Below are 19,596 nucleotides of genomic sequence, written 5' to 3' on the forward strand. Positions count from 1 at the left end.
TCATTTGTTCACAAGGCATGTGGGCGCATTTTGGATTGGGATGGAGAGCGATTTGCTGAACGGGCTGAGGCCCAAGATGGCCATAATATAGATGAATCCTCCCGATGAACTGCCCGAGGCGGAGACCAGGACTGCCGACTTCCAACCCAGATGAAGTAACAAAACCGCGGTGAGATGAGAATAATTTTTTTTTGAGATCAAAAATCAAAAAAATTAATTGAGATCAATTCAAGAAAAATCTCAAATCAGAAAAACAAAATGGAAAATCAAAAACTGTTGTTTTCTCTGTTTGTTTTACCTTTTGTCTAGTTTTTTTGGACTGAAAAACTTTTTTAGTTTTTAGAGATAGCAGCTTTGTTTTATTGTTAGCATCCATGTAGAATTTTGTTTGTTTCATTAAAATTTGTAATTTTTTAGAAAACATATTAATTTTGTAATTATGTAAAGATGTGTAGTGCTCAATTAGAGAGTGAGACCGTTGGGAGCATCCATCCGCCTCTGAGGCATAGTCCCCATCCTTCCTTGATGGTGATCCTTTATGTCCCCTGATATCCTGAAAGCTGGGATCAAATGAAATTGGTAGATTGGATTTTTTTGAAAAAGTGAAAAAAGAAATAAAACAGTTGACAAATAAGAGAGGTGAAACTGGAAAAAAACAGTCAAGATATGCAGCCTTGAAAAAGAATATCAAAGAAAAGTGTGCACACATGTCATTGCATTCACCTAATACTTGTCTTTTGATACTCTGTATTCTTGTCTGAGAGAATTTCCTGGACTCCGCCCCCTGCAACTGGCCGCCGCTGCAGCTTGCCAGCAGCGCCAGCAGCCTCATCAGTCACAGTCAAGACTTGCCAAGAGGCAAAGAACATCTGAACAATTCATCTGGACCAGCGACAGAGCGAACTCGTGAGAGCGTGAGAAGAGCGAGACCAACAGAATGCCAGATGGTGAGAAAAAAACACAAGATCCGCAGATGGTGAGAAAAACATGCTGGACATGGGTAAGACAAGAAGCAGCACGCAGAAATACGCTATATTCCTCCATGGCAAATGCAAGATAGAGGAATAGCGGCTTGGCAGGGACAACGGGTCGAGGCTCCATGGCAACTTGGGATGACAAGAGGTCGAGGCAGAGGCAGATGACGAGCAGCTACAGAGAGATATGAGCCAAAAGGACAAGAACTGCGGAGGAAGGGGAGAGAGAGGAAGAGGGCTTCCCGGCGGACAAGGGGAGGGGGACAAACCCCAGGACACAACAAGAGCTCTCCAGGAAACAAAAGAACAAAACAAAACAACAAAAAGGAAAAAAACTTTAAAGAAAACCACTTGATTTTCTAAAGGTCTTTAAAAATGTTTTGACCAAAAGCTAATTTCTCATTTGTAAATTTTAAGATACCACTAAGAGCAGCTAAAAAAAACTCAAAAAAATAATCATGGATTTATAGTTGTCAAATATTCTTCTAGACCATGTGATTGCAGCAGGCAGCACAAAAACATATTAGACAATATGGTTGCACCAGACGAGATGATCAATACTATGGGTCAGGAAGCATGGCAGGGCCAGTGTATACAGAGACAGTATTGAGTCTGAAGCATAGACTTTAGCTATCAGGAAACTGTGGGAACTGTGCTGCTCATCCCATTGAAGGAAACTCCATCCCAGACACTGAAGCGTGGTGGAACCACCGGCACCACATCTGGGCACATCTGGTCCTCCCGTGTCACGGTCCAGGCAGGTCCTTGCTGGGGATCGACTCCCTCTGGGACTTTAACTGACTGGTAAAGACTCAGTGAGGACCACAACTACCATCACAGTAATATGCGCAAGAGAAAAAGAAAAAAGAAAAAACAGTAAAAAAGAAACAAAAGAAAAAAGAAAGAAAGAAAAGAACCAAAGGGACCAAAGGGGTTCATGAAGAGTGAAAAGAAAGACCAGGCATTTCCCATAAGAATGTATATGAAAATATTGTATATGTATAGATTGTATTATATGATGATATACAGCCATAAACTAGGCTGTATTATATGATGAATTACACATATAAAGGACACATAAAAAATACTACAATCTAAACATTTGGCATAAAATAGACATAAAACTAGTCTAATAAATCTAAAACAAAACGCACCAATGGGAACAACAAGCAATAGAAAAGACATGTGATCATGAGAGAAATGTGAATCTCCCTAGAAAGTAAAAAAAGTTTTTTAAATTTAAAACAACATATTAAGAGAAGACAGTGGATTTAAATTGATTTAGAAAGAGAGGCACAGACTTTAGATCCAGAGAAGACACTCAAGGAAACTGACTAAATGGCTTAAAACTCAATGAAAAGACAGAAGAGAACTTAAGAACTGACTTAGAGAAGAGAAGCAAGGCCTGGAAGAAACAAAGGCCCAGGTGATACAGACTTCCACTAGACCGATTTTACTCACTGAACTGATATTTATTGTATAAAACTCAGTTGTGTGGGTCGCTTAATGGGTGGAGACTGGTCTGTCACATGTCTTCTTTGACACATTGTTGTCTCTTCTGGCTTCTGGGCCACTTGTTGACAGGTCTTGTGGGCTGTCATGTGCAGGTCTAGTCCGGCATCCAGCTATGATCACCTTCATCAGACATGCCAGTCATCACACTTCTCTGGATACGCATGCATATCTATACAGGAATAAAACAGCACATGTTAGGATAGCATGCATGTGAAACTCAACTCATGTGAGAATAGCTTGAACTTAACTCAACTATGCTTCAATGATCATGAAATCAACTAGTCTGATGACGATAAAACTGATGGAGAGCAGACATGATAGGGTCCAGGTATGGCAACAGAGCTATCTGCATACCTGATCTGTTGCACATTACTTCCAATGCAGATTCAAACAGTACCAACACATCACACACACACAGGTCACATCACACCTCAGGTGAGCCACAGCACACCACATTGTCTTAGAGTCAGCTTGTAGGCACACTACTATCAGGGCAGTGTCAGGACACAGGTTCACTCAACTTGAGGGTTACTTCATGTAGGGGGGATGGGTATTCAGAAGATTAAAATCAGGCCTCTGTTAACACACCAACCCCATGGCCAAGGTGCACCTCAGCACCACCATCATGGATTTACAGCTATTTTTTGACCTGTGTCAATAGTCTGCGTCAAGACTGTGGGCTGGGCTGCAGTCTCTTTGGTGGAGAGCATGGTTAATTCTTTTAATGTGTGTCACTATGGGGCTTTCTTTCAGTCCATTCTTTAACATTCCCACAGCGCTCCCGATGGATCCTCACATAGACTTCCCCCAGCTCCAGAGTTAGAGCTTTTTATTTTTATTCTTTTACGTTGCCAGGCTTGCTGTAATTCCAGGATTTGTCCTTCTTCCAGTCGATGGTTGATTGCCCAGTGTAATAGATTAAATGCCAAAACGCCTGCCCCAAGACATAGATCTTCTGCCTGCAGGAGCACCCGCTCATTGCAATGCTTTACAACAAATAACAACAACAGGGTCACATTTTTGCAGATACAGTTTTGAATAGTTTGTAAAATAGATCATTCTCAGTCAGCTCACGTCAGTTTATTGAGTTGAGTATAAATCTCAATGATTAGATTGAGTTGAAAAAAGTATCAGGACTAAATGTGAACTCAAATGTCTACACAGGCTTTTTGCACTTCGGAGAATACCTCATCTAAACAAGCGCTGTCAAGTCGCAAGAGGATTTATGCAGGTCTTTTTGAAAGCAGGCTCAACCAGACACAGGGAGATCCTAATCAGACCCCAACCAGTCAGACCATGTGGACACCTGATCTCGATGAGGACAGCATGCTAAGATCCAGTGCTAGCCTCACATGCTCACCACAGCTCTCACACACAGGTAAAATGAAGAACACTCACCAGCTGCTGCGATCCAGCATTCACTGTCACCTTCGAGCAGAGACGGCTGACCACCTCTCAGGGCCCACCAAGACCCAGACCAGACTGAGACGGGAAGAAGAGTCAAGGAGGAAGGATCGGAAGGCCCGACAGGAGGAGGAAGCCGGAAAGGAGAACAGGAGCCCTTGCAAATCCATGAGAGTAAGGTGAGAAGGAAAGGAGCATGCTGGAGGAGAGAAAAGAGAACAAGGTGAAAAACACTCCTTTCACCATAGACAGACCAATGCCGTGACCAACAAAAACTAAGTGCCTTAGAGCAAGAAAAGTGGACCTAGGACAAGGAAGAGAGACTTGTGAAGAGCAATCAGCAAGCAATGCGCCAAATCATATATAGCAGTGTGCATGCCAAGGTGTAGGAACATGGAATCAGAGCCAAAGCATCCATCTCCCCCAAAGCACAAGTATTGCAGAAGGAGCAAAAGCACAGGCACACTCTTTTAGAGATACTTGGCAAGCAGAGTCAAAAGCATGCTCACACAAGAAGCAGGACACGCATAACGGGATTATGTTCTTAGCCTTAATTTATAGTCAGAAGATATATACAAGACGACTTCAGCCGTTTCATCTCTTTCATCTGGGGTGAATTGCGCAATCAAACTATATGTCGCTGTCTCAGTAGACAAAGTTGATGATATAAACCCAAGCCAAAAACTTCCATTCTGATATAATATGTGAGAAAGCCCACATGTATTGTTAATTAAATTGAATTAAACAGCTAAATATCCAATTATGGGTATACATAATTAAAGCCCTACACCAAGGTCATACAGAAAAAAAAGATACAGCTACCTAACTGTGAGTAATCAATCAAATTTGGATCTTGATCTACCTTCTGTGAAATAAATCATATAGAATTATTTTGTATATACCAGATATATATTCATTTTCACCATTAAAATTGTCAATTAATAGATAAAAACTAAATAAATATGAAAAACCATAGTGATAACTAGATTCTGAGAATGAGACAGCTACTACATGATATCCACATCCATTGATAGGTGACAAAAATCCTACATGCTGAAATTGAATAAGTTCACATTGTTTGTTTCTAGTAGATGAACACCATAGTGGGGTGTATAAACCTTGATTGTAGTGGTTAAAAGTTTTTGTTGTCTTATGAAACAATGGTTAAGAAGGAACGATGTATGAAAGAAAATAACTTTCAATGAAGTTCACAAGGTCTGCTCCTCCTGTTCCAATGGGGGTATAGGGGTCTCCATTCTGTTGGTGTGGATGTGTCAACCAAGGTGTTGTGTCATGGTCCAACTGTTCAGGGGGGTCTATTACCTATTTAGTGGTAGGCACTATTCTCAGTTGTGTGCACGTCTTGGCGATGTGGATAAGAAGCACGAGCAAATGGTCATAAGAAAGGTTAGCCAGAAGAAAGCAGCGATAAGCGGAGCTCCTCTTGCTCAAATACATTTCTGGTTTTTGGTGATTTCGAGCTACATTTTTTGAAATCACGGTTGATTCTGAAAGTCGGACGGTAACGATGGCGAAACGCCTCGAGCTTCGTATCGACGTGAACTCTGTGGACTTACTTGGATCTTAATGGGCCACGTGAAGTTGCTGACGTAGACGAAGAAGGTGATGTTTGGGCTGTTGCGGAAGTCAAAGTTCTCGTTGGAGAAGCTGTCTTTGAACTCCTTGATGCTGCTCCGGGAGACGATGGGGATCTCCTCGCCGGACTGAGTGCCTGCTGAGTGACAGAGAGGGGAAAGGAAGGAGAAGGACGGAGAGAGAGAGAAGAGCGTGAAGAGACGGAGAGGGGCAAGGAAAGTATGAGGGAAATAAGGAATACTTCACCCCCAAAACTATCAAGTACTCATTAAGTAGTAGTGAACAAAAAATTTAAAAATAATGAACTTATATCTTATTCGACTAAGACCAAAACGAGTGAAAATTACACAAGAACCATGAGCTTATTTTCAGTCCATCCAATATGAACAAATCAAAGATGGCAGTGCTCTCTGTATATGATAACCCCGCTTCAGGACAGCAGCCTTATTATTAGTTATCTTTTTTAACCCTCCTGTTACCTTCAGGTCAATTTGACCCCATTCAATGTTTAACCTCCTGTTACCTTTATATTTACTGACATATTTTACCCTTGGGGTCAATTTGACCCCAGCAATTAAAACCTCCAGAAAATTATTAGAATTAATATTGTTTTCCAAGTGTAAGTGTGAGGTACTTTATGTTTGTTTGTTGACTACCTAAATAGCCCTTTAAATATATAAAAAAGTTGATATTTCTTATATGTTTGACACAGTGAAAAACAGCCTGGGGTCAAATTGACCCCAAAGAACACCGACATTAAACATTGAATGGGGTCAAATTGACCCTAAAGGTAACATGAGGGTTAAAATGTTTTTTATCATCAAAGTTGGAGGTCATTCATTTTCTGATTGTCGCGGGTGTTTCGTGGAGACCTACCGGTGAAGCTCGTGGCCCAGGTTATGTTCAGGTTGAAGTTCTTCGAAGCGTTTATGAACATGTCCAGATCGCGGTTTGGCTGAGGAGGGCCAGAGGAAACAGAAAGCGGGCCGTCACCACCTCATTATACCTCATTATACATCATTAGTATAGAAACGTGCATAGGACGTATAGAAAAAAGAAAGAAAGAAATATAAGAAACGTGAACAAAATGTGTTTCCATGTATTAAAAGCTCCTTTGCTTTACTGTAAATACAGACCCCCCCCCCCAGTGTGCAGCTGTTCAAACAGTTACCGCGGTGCACATTTGCGCCGCTAATGGAAGCTGCATTAGCAAACCAAATGTTTGAACAGGAGTCGATGATGAAGACGATGTGCATGAAAAAGACTGCGAGTGTTCGGCTGTGCGGCGATGTCTGCTTTGATAACGTCAAGTGGGAGCGAGACGTTTACTTTAATTATCATGGAAATACATTTACAAACGGACCCGGTCGAAGGCATCTCTCCAGACTCTACGATATTATGGAGAATTTAGACATAAAGGTAAGTGGGCGACGTCTCTACTGGATAAAATACACGTTATACTTGTTAAAATGTAGTGCGCACTGCAGCTGCCCTTATAAAGTACTCAGGGCGGGTTGTGCTACTTCGCCCTGACATGGCACCTTTGACCTTCTGGCTCACAGGATTGTGAGTCAGAGCGGCCCACAAAAGCGCGCGGGCTTGCATGTCGCCAAATGTGACCGGATGTGGTGGAACCTCCGGGTATTTTTGGCATTCTACATTTGACATACTTTGTATTTTGACATAGCAACTCTTTTTCTGGCACACTAACTGTATGTTTGTTATAGGCTCCAGATGCTGCAGCCGGCGGGACGAGCTTCCATTTGCAGGAAAAACATCTGTAGTTGAATCTCATATTTTGTCATTACCTTTTCATTGAAAATGCGGAAGGTTATGTTTTGATCGCCGTGTATATATTTATTTATTTGTATGCGTGTTACTCGCATAACTCAAAAAGTATTAAACTGAATCGCATGAAATTTGGTGGGATGATTGGTTATCATCCGGGGACTATTTGATTAGATTTTGAGATCGATCGGATGAAAGGTCAAGGTCAATGTCATGAAAAGGTCAAAATCTTATTTTTACCATAGCGCGGTCAATTTCTATCCAATTGGCATGCAACTAATGCCAAAATGTTCATAATTCAATGCCCAATCTTATGATATGCGAAGGTATGCGCTCTACCGAGTGCTCATTCTAGTTTTCTCTATTGGTTTGATCTTATTTTATATTGTACTATCTATACATTTTACTTATTTTATACGAAGCCATGCTTCTTTTTTTATGTTGCGAATAAGTATCGTCTTTGATGTGGAGCTTGTGTATGAAGATTGGTAAATTCTGTTCATACTCGAGTTAAATAAACACAAAGTGTCTCGAACCACAAAACGGGACCGGTGTCATTTTCTATATTGAGGACAGCAACATATTATATGTTACATGACAGGTTTCCCTTCATCGTTACTATTATGTAATAACCTCTGATATCATTCCTGAACTGGAACAGAAACAACAGGAGAAGCGTTGAGGTGGGGGGGAAAAGATGACCCTCGTCATCCTGTTCCGACTTCGCAATCTTTAACCCCAATAGAAGCGGCAGCTGCTGCGACGGCGGGGCATCCGCCGCCAGAGACTCACCTCCTCAGGTGTGGCCACGAAGTTGATGGCGGTGTAGTAGCGGTCGTCCTCCTGCGACAGGCTGAAGGTGAACTGGTAGTCGATGAGGAGCGTGTCTGTTTGAAGTGTGGGAGAGCGGGGAGGGGATTGATGAAGAGGAAGAAAGAAGAAGAACAAGAAGAAGAGAACAATAAGAATAGGAGGAGGAGGAGAAGAAGAAGAAAAAGAAGAAGAGGAGAAGAAGAAGAATAGGAGGAGGAGGAGAAGAACAAGAAGAGGAGAACAAGAAGAAGAAGAGGAGGAGAAGAACAAGAAGAAGAGGAGAACAAGAAGAATAGGAGGAGAAGAAGAACAAGAAGAAGAAGAGAATAAGAAGAAGAGGAGAACAAGAACAAGGAGAACAAGGAGAAGAAGAAGAAATAGTAGTAGGAGAAGAAGAACAAGATGAAGGAGAAGTAGTAAGAGGAGAACAAGAAAAAGAAGGAGGAAAAAGGAGAAGAAGAAGAAGAAGAGGAGAAAAAAGGAGAAGAAGAAGATGATGGAAAAAGAGAAGAAGAAGAAGAAAAATTAGAAGAAAAAGAAGAGCAGCTCGATTAGTTTAGTTTGAATGCCACACAACGTTTTTACACAATAACTTGTTTAAAAACCCAGATCCCCTTTCTTTTTTCTTCTCTGAAAATCAAAGGACTTTCTGTGTGGACCTGAACATTGGACTGAGTCTGTGCTGAAGGTCGTGAGGCTGGACTGAGTCTGTGCTGAAGGTCGTGAGGCTGGACTGAGTCTGTGCTGAAGGTCGTGAGGCCGGCTATTACGTGTCTGGGAGAGGCTGCGTTAAAACACTGCTGGAGATCTCTGTCACGACACCCTGAGGATGCTTAAACAGTCAAAGAATTGAACCAAATGATTTCTGAGTCTGAAACTTTACCCATCGCTGTGGGGAACAATAACACTTCCCACCAAGACACATCTTAACCACCTGGTTTGGTCATTTTGCTTCTCATCAGGAGCCACGCGTGCAGCGGGGGGGGGGGGGGGCTCATGCCGTGTGCAGCTGTGTGTCCTCGCCGTCACAGGTTCATGTTCACTTATATTTACCAGAATGACACGAGACGTGTGAGAACGCGTCTGCACGACTTCACCGACTCTTCCAGGTCTCTGCCGACTCTTTTTATTGCATTTCAGTTCATAAACTATTTGGGTTCTCCATTAAACACAATTTTACTTGCAGTTGATGATTATTTCTAACTAGTGATTGACCTGTAACTTTATGTACCAGAATTCAAGAGGAAACCTCATGAAAGTCTCTAAATATATACAGTATTTCAATAAAAATAAATGTTAAAAATGTTACAAAAATAAAAAAAGATCTTTTAAAAATATTCAAATACATTAAATAGAAATATCATACATTTTAGTGAATGAAATACAAATATTATTTATGGAAACATATTTTTAATTAAGGATCAATAAAGCAGCCAACGCTGATATTGAAAGTTGATATCAAATATCAGAAATCCAGAGTTGAGTCTTTTTATTACACCTCTCATCAACAGTCTCTTCTAATCCGACCGAAAAATCCATTTACAATGGAACCGAAATGGACTGTGCTCTTTGATTTTCTCCACGATCGTTACTCCGATCGACCTCGCACTTGCCGGGCGCATCGCGAAGTTCTCGAGGAAGTGCAGCGACGAGTGTGGAGCGGTCTGGGTGAGCGCTTCGAGCAGCGACGCCACCGACCCGGCAACGAAAACAAGGATAAGAAGCAGAAAACTCATAATGGAGCGAGCCGGACCGAAAGTGTGTGCGTGGAGTTTTTTTACTTTTAAAAATGACCTAAAAACTAAATTGGGTTCACAAAATATTTGCAATTAAATTTTTCTGTAACTGATTAAATTCAGCGCGAGATTATCGATGCGTTGATTACAGATTGGGATCGACATCGAAAATAAACAGAAGAGCTGCAAATCCTTTTATTTGAGATGCCGGAACAATCTCGAAGTCGCGGTCGATTCATTTTCTGACAAGCGATTAACTAATTAGTCATCAAATGAATAATGTGTATTTAATTCGCATCGCGAGACGCACGTCAGAAGAGACGAAGCGGCGACGAACGACACGAGCCGTCGACCGCTATTTATCGCTCTTGGAAAAAACATCAAATTAGAAAATAATGAGGAATAAGTGCTTATGGACCGCGGAGGACAGCGTCGGTGAAGTCCCACTACATTATCATATTCCTCGGCGCATGAACAGAGATGACGGGAATAATAACGACGGCAGACTAATCAGCTGTGTGTGCGGCGTTCCCCGGCAGAGCGAGCGCCATCGCGGCGTGAAGAAAGACGGCTGTTCGCAAAGCGTCGCCACGTTCTGCAGAAAAACACTTTGACGTTGATGGATCGTGGAGGTCTCCATCGTGGAATATGCCGACTACCAACTATTCATACACTCCGTCATATTCATTGAATGTGTTTTAACTCTAATCTGTCCTTCTGGTCACATGACATCTATTGCACCTGTCCATCCTGGAGAGGGATCCTCCTCTGTTGCTCTCCTCAAGGGTTCTTCACTTTTTTTCCCCTGAAGGGTTGTTTGGGAGTTGTTCCTGATCCGATATGAGGTCAAAGGTCAAAGGTCAGGGATGTCTATATGTACAGATTGTAAAGCCCTCTGAGGCAAATTTTTAATTTGTGAAAATGGGCTATACAAATAAACTGACTTGAAAACTGAATGTGCTTCTCACTCTGGAGTCTTTTCACCAGCGACTTCTTTTAAGAAACGCCGTCTGAGGCCGTTATTGCTTTAAACATCAGACTTCTTAATGTGACACACACACACACACACACACACACACACACACTCCTGACACACACACGCAAGTTGATAATTGGAATTCCACTTACAGTAGCATGTTCCTTTGAGGGGGTTGCCTTGGTAACGATTCTCGACTTCACACCTGTGAGAAGGAGGCGGACGACAGGTGAAGATGAGGTGGAAGGCGAGGGGCAGACGGCAAACACGGAGGAAAAGAAGAGAGAGAGAAAAAGGCAAATTAGGACGATTTAATTGCTGTTAAAACAAACAAAGTGGGAGTGAGTCTTCTCCTCGGTCAGCTCCAGTCACGATGAGAAAGCAGATTAAGAAGAAAGGAAGTGAAGGACGTCACTAAGGGACACATGATGTCCTCAAACAGTAGCCTCAGTGTCATACCGATGATTTGTGAAACTTGTATCTCAACTGATTTGTGAAACTTGTATCTCAACTTTTTAATTGGTTTTGGGAGGCTTGAGTTCAGGTGAGTGATGCTCGCACTAATGACCAGCTGCGATTACAGGGCGCCAAAAGAAAACAGGGGGGAGACTCGGAGACAAATGTATACGAATAAAGTTCCCACAGAACAGAAGTTTAGTGTCAAAACACGAGTAAAGTTCCAGAATTTCTAAAAACTCCTGTTAATAGCCAGAAACTGTAAAAATGGGAATTATCGTCTGATTTTCACATTTAAAACGAGTCATGTGTGACAAAATAAAATACATTAAAAAATCGAAGCTTAGAATTGGGTAAAAAAATAGATATTTTAATCCCATTATTTTACAGGTTTCATTTCACCCAAAAAGAAATAGTTTTGACGAACCAGATCCTGTAAAAAAAACTTTAAATTCTGGCCCTTCAGCGAAACTTGTGTAATTGTCATTGTTCTCAATTTTAGGACTTAGCTGTGCACAAAAGACACGTTTGAGTTATTTCCTTAGAGACGCAGGACTCGTACGATGAAGTGAAAAAGGAGGCAAAAGCAACTCAAATGTAATAGGAGCAAAAACAACAACAACAACAAATCATCCTGAAACGGCTTGAGGCTCCGACGGGTTAAAACATTTCCCCGGGCAGATGAAGACGAGGGAAGACGAGCACAGACTCACAGGTGGCAGCGATCTCCTTTGATGCCCTTCGTGGTGCAGAAGCACTTCCCGTTGTTGGGGTTGCACATGCTGGCATGGCCGTTGCACTTGCAGGCTGCACAAAAGACACAACACACACACCTCTGAGTGCATCAGGAAGTAAAGCAATACAACCCCCCCCCCCTTTTTTTTTTATTTAACATATAATGACTGTTATTATTCTGTATGGATTAAATTATAGATCCTTTTTTTTATTTATTGAGAAATGCAGTAAAAGGGACCCTGGTGCTCAAACACACGTTCTCTGTCGTGGTTTTAAATCATAAGAACGAAATACATTAGATCCGGTTAACTCTTCCAGCTTTCCCTGTCCAGTTTGACAGAGTTATAAAAAGGTTTGATGGGAAACTCTGCTTCCCGGAATGTTTCATAGGGGTCAAGTGTCTAATTCTCCAAGGAAAAGGACAAGAAGGGAATAAATCAAGAAGTTTAGTTTTCAGAGCAAACTTTTAAGCTGCACCTCCCACAGGAGCTCCGGCTCCCGACTCATCCGAGGTGACCCAAGAGACGGGTTTCGTGTCCGTGAACAGATGCCAAATGTCCATTACATTTGGTGATTTTGAGAACCAGCACACCTGTGTAAATGATGTAGACATCTGTGTAGCACTTGGGGGAACAGCTGGCGAAAAAACAAGCTATATGAGGATTTCATCTTCTTTTTGATGCGTGCAGCTTTTTTGTTGTTGCTTATGTTCATTAACTGATGTGAAGAATGACACGATTAGATGACAAGTACAATATGTCTTTAATGTCCCTGGGGGGGAGAGAGGTATACGTATACTAGTGACGAGAGGAAGATATGCAGAGGCTGGTTTATTGATGTCACTGAAATATATATATATCTAAATATATATACACACACATATATAGATATATATACACACATATACAGGACTGTCTCAGAAAATTAGAATATTGTGATAAAGTTCTTTATTTTCTGTAATGCAATTAAAAAAACAAAAATGTCATGCATTCTGGATTCATTACAAATCAACTGAAATATTGCAAGCCTTTTATTCTTTTAATATTGCTGATTATGGCTTACAGCTTAAGAAAACTCTAAAATCCTATCTCATAAAATTTTAATATTTCCTCAGACCAAGTAAAAAAAAAGATTTATAACAGCTGAGTGTTTGTCAAGGCTCAGGAAACCCTTGCAGGTGTTTCGAGTTAATTAGACAATTCAAGTGATTTGTTTAATACCCTACTAGTATACTTTTTCATGATATTCTAATATTTAGAGATAGGATATTTGAGTTTTCTTAAGCTGTAAGCCATAATCAGCAATATTAAAAGAATAAAAGGCTTGCAATATTTCAGTTGATTTGTAATGAATCCAGAATGCATGACATTTTTGTTTTTTTAATTGCATTACAGAAAATAAAGAACTTCATCACAATATTCTAATTTTCTGAGACAGTCCTGTATATATATATATATACACCCACATATATATATATATATACACTTATATATAAATATATATATATATACACACACATATAAATATATATATACACATATATATATATACACACATATATATAAATATATATACACATATATATATATACACATATATATATATATACATATATATATATATATACACACATATATATATATATATTAATTACATGTGTCCCTTTTGGAACATATTTATATATTTAGATATAATAATAATAATAATAATAAATTATACATACATACATACAGGACTGTCTCAGAAAATTAGAATATTGTGATAAAGTTCTTTATTTTCTGTAATGCAATTAAAAAAACAAAAATGTCATGCATTCTGGATTCATTACAAATCAACTGAAATATTGCAAGCCTTTTATTCTTTTAATATTGCTGATTATGGCTTACAGCTTAAGAAAACTCTAAAATCCTATCTCATAAAATTTTAATATTTCCTCAGACCAAGTAAAAAAAAGATTTATAACAGCTGAGTGTTTGTCAAGGCTCAGGAAACCCTTGCAGGTGTTTCGAGTTAATTAGACAATTCAAGTGATTTGTTTAATACCCTACTAGTATACTTTTTCATGATATTCTAATATTTAGAGATAGGATATTTGAGTTTTCTTAAGCTGTAAGCCATAATCAGCAATATTAAAAGAATAAAAGGCTTGCAATATTTCAGTTGATTTGTAATGAATCCAGAATGCATGACATTTTTGTTTTTTTAATTGCATTGCAGAAAATAAAGAACTTCATCACAATATTCTAATTTTCTGAGACAGTCCTGTATATATACACTATATATATATATTCTATACATATATATATATATATATATATAAATATTCTATACATATATAAATAAATAAATATATATTCCAAAATGGACACATAATTAATATATCCCAGAAAAAAAAGGGAGAGAAATATCCTAAAACATACACGTGGCTGAATTTATATTGGTAAACTCAAATTAAGCTGTTGGAGGAGTGGACGAATGATTTGTTTTCTGATGGACCGACTGTCATCATGAGCCATAGAGAACATCTTTCATATCCAACGGTAACGCTTTACTGTGCAGCCGGGAGTCGGGAAAAATGTCAGAAATAAAACGGTAAAATCCTGACGGGTCAAATGAAGCTGCGTGCAGAAAGAAAAAGTCAAAAGCGAACGGATACTCACGCTGGCAGCTGCCCCCGTTGGTCGGATCTCCGTAGAAGCCGGAGATGCAGCTCTCGCAGTGTCGGCCGGTCGTCAGGTCCTCGCACTTCTCGCACGCGCTCTCGTTGACGCACTGGCTGTGCCCGTTGCACTGACAGGCTGCCGGGGAGCAAACGAGGCGCAGGCTGCATGAACATCACCGCGACGTTTCCTCTACTTCCCTTTTTAAATAAACAGCCCTGGGGCCAAAACATAAACGCACTTGTATGTTGATACGCGAGTAGAGACGGTAAAATGAAGTCTGGGATCTTGTGAAATGTCACATGAAGTCCTCGCGTGACAAAGTATTGCCACCGTGACATTCTCTCTGGCTGCCGTGTTCATTTGTCTAGATTTACTGCGCGGGAGAGAAGTCTCATTTGCATTGTACTTCTGTCAGTTTTGGATCATAAGGATTAAAGTAAACAGTCCTTTGAGAGGCCCGACTTCTTCAGGCGTTATTGTTTGTAGAGCCAGTTTGTATGCAGGGCAAGTCGTTTCATTGAGGGCACTTCAACTCTTTTACACATGAGGATCGCGAGGAGCATGAGGCGAAAAATCTTATTAACCCTCTTCTTACCTTTGGGGTCAATTTGACCCCATTCGATGTTTAAAGTCTCAAAATATATGATTGACATTTTTTTTGCTTCATATTTCACGACTTTTCCTTATTTATAGAGGAGAACTGGGTAAATATAACATTAACATGATTACATGTTTTCAATGTCCTGAACACACGAGTGCACATCGGTGTTCTTTGGGGTCAATTTGACCCCCAGGCTGAAATATCAACATTTTATCGACCTATTTTATCGGTTTGGGTTGTTTTGGATGATATTGAGGTCACTATAACTATAACATCCAATTTCTTTAAATCTTCAAAGAGGTTTTAGGCCCTAACACAACCAGAAAACCACTGATAGTTCACACAAGTTTACTCATCCTAAACACTATTTTATTTAAGGGCTATTTAGGCATCAACAAAGACACATTACGTACCTGACACTTACACATACAAACTAATTGGAATTAGAATAATTTTCTGGAGCTTTAAATAGCTGCAGTCCAATTGACCTCGAGGGTGAAAGATGTTAGAACATTTGAAGGTAACAGGAGGGTTAAAAGCTCCTTCAAACAAACAAACAGATTTCAATTTTGTTCCGACACGACAAGAGAACGGATTCCCCTCAGAGTCAAACGGCGTCGATACTTTTCCTGAGATGATTGTTTCTCTCGCGCTCCCCCCTACCTGGGCAGTGGATGAAGGACCAGTTGTACTTGGCTTCGCTGGGGCACATGCTGGCGTTGAGGGCGGGCTGCGGGCCGGCGGGCAGGCCGGGGAGGGTGGACGGCGCCGGCACCGAGGTCTGGAAGGGCCCGCGGTACGAGCCCTCGATGCACTGACCTCGGCCCGTGTTGCTGGGGTCGGTGCACCAACCGCAGCCCGGCTGGTCCAGACACTGGCCGCACGTCCGGTAGCCGGAGCAGTTCTCCGCTGCGGCAGAGCGACAGCGGTTAAGGTGCGTTCGCACCAAAAGAGAAACGATTTTTCGCGTCGCCCAAAACGCGTGAGTTTACTCGCTCGACCGTTCGCCGTGTTCTCGCCATGAGCGTCGAGACGCTCCGCGAGGGGCGGGGCTTATCTCCGTGTCTCGTCTCCGTAGAGACCGTTATCATCTCCTCCATCCACCAGAATAACTCACCACTAGTTCTGCTTTATACTTGTTGTGGACGTCCCACACACTGACGCCCTCGTGTTTGGGTTGATGACATCACCCGTAGGCTCACTCAGCTCGGTCACTTTCACCGATGAAGTTACTGTTACGTCTGGAAGACTTCCGCTTCCAGCGACGAGAGAGAACTCAAGAGCCGATTGGCCCGAGTTGCGAGATGACGCCTCAAAGGTGAAATATTTCAACTCGGGGCGAAAATTGCGCCGCTGGAAACGCGTCGCCCACATCGCGTCGCCCCTAACGCGTCGCCCGGGAAAATATCTTGTCTATCGCAGCCACACGCGTCTGTACGTTGACTTTTCACGGGATTCGGTCGCGTGAAAAAATAGTTTCGCTTTTGGTGTGAACGCACCTTTACACACACGACGACGACGCGTGGCGGCGTGCGGGCGTAAAGGAAAGAGCTCGTTCACAGGGAGGAAACTAGAAAGGGTTCAATCAATTGGAATAGCGCCGAGTTCGTTTGTAAATAAAGTCCAGAAGCTTACATTAATAATACCCACTACACATCTACACGGCTCGACAGTTAATCAATCGTATTCCTTTGCCCGGATTTTAATTCCCAACTGTCGGCCCCGGAGGGGGCTTCCTGCAAACGGCTTTCAGCAACGACTTGTATTTAAATCGACCTGTCGGCTCGAATAAATGAACATTGTTCTCTGCCGCGCCGTACACAAAACAAGTTCTCAAACTATGGAACCAAATTATGAATCGCCATCTCATCAACTGCAACATTGAAAAGAGCCACAGCGGCTCCACGATGCGGCCTTTCCGGCGTCTTTTCTTTGAAGTCGGATTGAAACCGCGACATATGCTCAAGTGGAGTCGATTAACGGCACGCGAGCGGCCTGCAGAGCTCTTCCTCCCTCCGGCATCGTCACGCTCCGGCGCGCGGCTCGATCGGCGCTTTAAGTGGAATCCCGCATCGTGTTCACGTGTCAGCGTTTTTGCTTAATTTCGCGCAATTTCCCCCCACATATTTCTCTCCGCGGCGCCTCTTAGATGGAACGTTACGACGGTCGTCTCGTCGTAACGTTCTCGTTGAACTCCTGCCGGCATATATAGAAAGGAACAACTTTACGATTAACAGAGACTCAATGTCAAAACTACGACTATAACATCACAACGTTCTGAGTCTCAGCGTCTAGCCACAGGTTTTTTATTTTTTTTGACTGGGATTATTTAATAAGGGACAGTGCACATCAAGAAAAACATTGCAGGAAATGTGCCAGAGTTAGCCAAGAGGCTATTTTTCATCTGTAGTCCCATTCGGAGTGTTTATATTCAGAGGGGTTTTTAATGTCTACACTCTTTTATCAAAAGAGACTGAAAGACATAAAATAAGATTTCTCGGGGGGTATTGTGTAATAATGGGAAATGATTCTCAGACTCAGTATTCAGAGCCTGCACATAATTTAGGTGTGTTTGGCAAACGACAAGAGTCCCAATGACCGGTGTATCAAGCTCCTCTTTTATGGAACCAGCTTCCAATTTCAGTCCGGGAGGCAGACACAGTCACCTCGTTTAAGAGTCGACTTAAGACCTTCCTCTTTGACAGAGCTTATAGTTAGGGCTGAATCAGGTTCACCTGGTCCAGCCCCTTGATATGCTGCTATAGGCTTATAGCTGCCGGGGGACGTTTAGGATGCACTGAGGACCTATCTCCTCTTTTTTCTCCTTAGGGATGAATTTTCATCTCTCCATCACACGTTACTAACTCTGCTTTCTCCCCGGAGTCCTTGTGACTTCACGTCTTATGGGGTCATCGGACCCTATGAGACGGCATAGATCATATCTGCCTGATGGATCATCGAGGTCTGGGTCGTGGAATATGCCGACTACCAACTATTCATCCACTCTGTCACATTCATTGAATGTGTTTTAACTCTAATGTGTGGAGAGGGATCCTCCTCTGTTGCTCTCCTGAAGGGTTCGTCACTTTTTCCCCCCTGAAGTGTTATTTGGGAGTTGTTCCTGATCCGATGTGAGGTTTTGGGACAGGGATGTCTATGTGTTCAGATTGTAAAGCACTCCGAGACAAATTTGTAATTTGTGAAATTGGGCTAAATAAACGGAATTGAATTGAATTGAAATCTGTCAATGAGGGGTGGGGGAGGGGGGGTGTCGAGAGGGGGACTTACGTGGACAGCTGTTCATGGTGTACCACTCCATGCACTGGCCGAAGGGGAAGGAGGCCACGTAGGCATTGGAGTCCACGCACTGCTTCATGTTGCTGCACCACATGCACTCCGAGCTGCTGCTGGTGCATTCGCTGCAGGTGGCTCTCATGGCGCACGCCGTCCGGCACTGCTTGGCGCTGTGATTGGCTGAGGAACATTTTTCGAGACGTTATTGCTTAAGCCCTTTTGGAGTTTGAATAACAGATGCACTTTTTTTTTTAAAGCAGACAAAGTTGTTCCTGAAATAGTCAGGGTTTTTTTAATCACAACCTTGAATGTATTCACAAATTCCTTCTGGTCTTCGTCTGCCTCAGAGTTTATTTCTGCGATGCAACACTGTAAAATCACCAACCGCCGCTGTTATCAACACGCCGTCTGAGAGCAGCTGGCACTCCAACTTTCTGGGAGTGCATTGTTAAATTGTTGGACGATTTTAATGAGAAACAACCGCAGCAAACACGCTGGGATCAGGAGGTACAAAATTTGCTCCGCGGCGGTCCGACCAGACGGACGGGAACAGACCTGAGATCAGGCGCGATGATTTGAAAACAATTTATTCTGCATCTAAATGTCTCGCGGGGAGAGAGAAAAAAATATATAGACGAAATGAAGAAGAAAAAAAACAGCTCGATGACGTCTCAGACTGCGCGATGCCAGAGATGTTCACATGTTTTCATTTTTCGATCCCGGAATGTCTCTGGTCCTTTCGGCCTCATTAGCTTTGCACATGCTGGAAAGACAGCAAGTGGTTTGTCTGTGTATATTAAAAAAAAGTGTGATCTGACATTCATCTCAAACGACTCACGGCGGCGATAGATTGACGCTATTCAACCAAAGTCGGGTGTTTATCTCGGGAATTTTCGGCGGTTGTGTTTTCAGCTGAGTTTGCATGAATCGTCTCACAGCTGCATTTTTTGCTGATAAGTAAATGTGGGAAAACAGATTATTTGACATAAATTGTTGCAGACAAAAAATTTGATATCTCTATTTTACGTGAATAAAATGTGTGTGT

At 41.9% G+C, this 19,596-nt stretch overlaps 1 protein-coding gene across 4 annotated transcripts in view; it reads right to left on the minus strand.

Annotated features, from left to right (window-relative positions):
- atrn (attractin) overlaps positions 1 to 19,596 on the minus strand; it is a 163,151-nt gene that overhangs the window by 86,523 nt on the left and 57,032 nt on the right. For 3 of the 4 annotated variants that reach the window (XR_008833213.1, XM_056426613.1, XM_056426615.1), the window contains exons 17-24: positions 18,546 to 18,731; positions 15,921 to 16,166; positions 14,654 to 14,791; positions 11,972 to 12,065; positions 10,955 to 11,007; positions 8,070 to 8,164; positions 6,366 to 6,444; positions 5,471 to 5,628 (exon numbers count right to left, since the gene is read on the minus strand). Coding sequence is in view for 3 of the 4 variants with exons in the window: in XM_056426613.1 (XP_056282588.1) it covers positions 5,471 to 5,628; positions 6,366 to 6,444; positions 8,070 to 8,164; positions 10,955 to 11,007; positions 11,972 to 12,065; positions 14,654 to 14,791; positions 15,921 to 16,166; positions 18,546 to 18,731 (1,049 nt within the window). In the remaining variant the exon portion in view is untranslated. The remainder of the gene's footprint in view (positions 1 to 5,470; positions 5,629 to 6,365; positions 6,445 to 8,069; positions 8,165 to 10,954; positions 11,008 to 11,971; positions 12,066 to 14,653; positions 14,792 to 15,920; positions 16,167 to 18,545; positions 18,732 to 19,596) is intronic. The other variant, XM_056426614.1, reaches the window with a different exon arrangement.

This window comes from Pseudoliparis swirei, chromosome 11 (assembly GCF_029220125.1).
Source record: "Pseudoliparis swirei isolate HS2019 ecotype Mariana Trench chromosome 11, NWPU_hadal_v1, whole genome shotgun sequence".
Taxonomy (NCBI): Eukaryota; Metazoa; Chordata; class Actinopteri; order Perciformes; family Liparidae; genus Pseudoliparis; species Pseudoliparis swirei.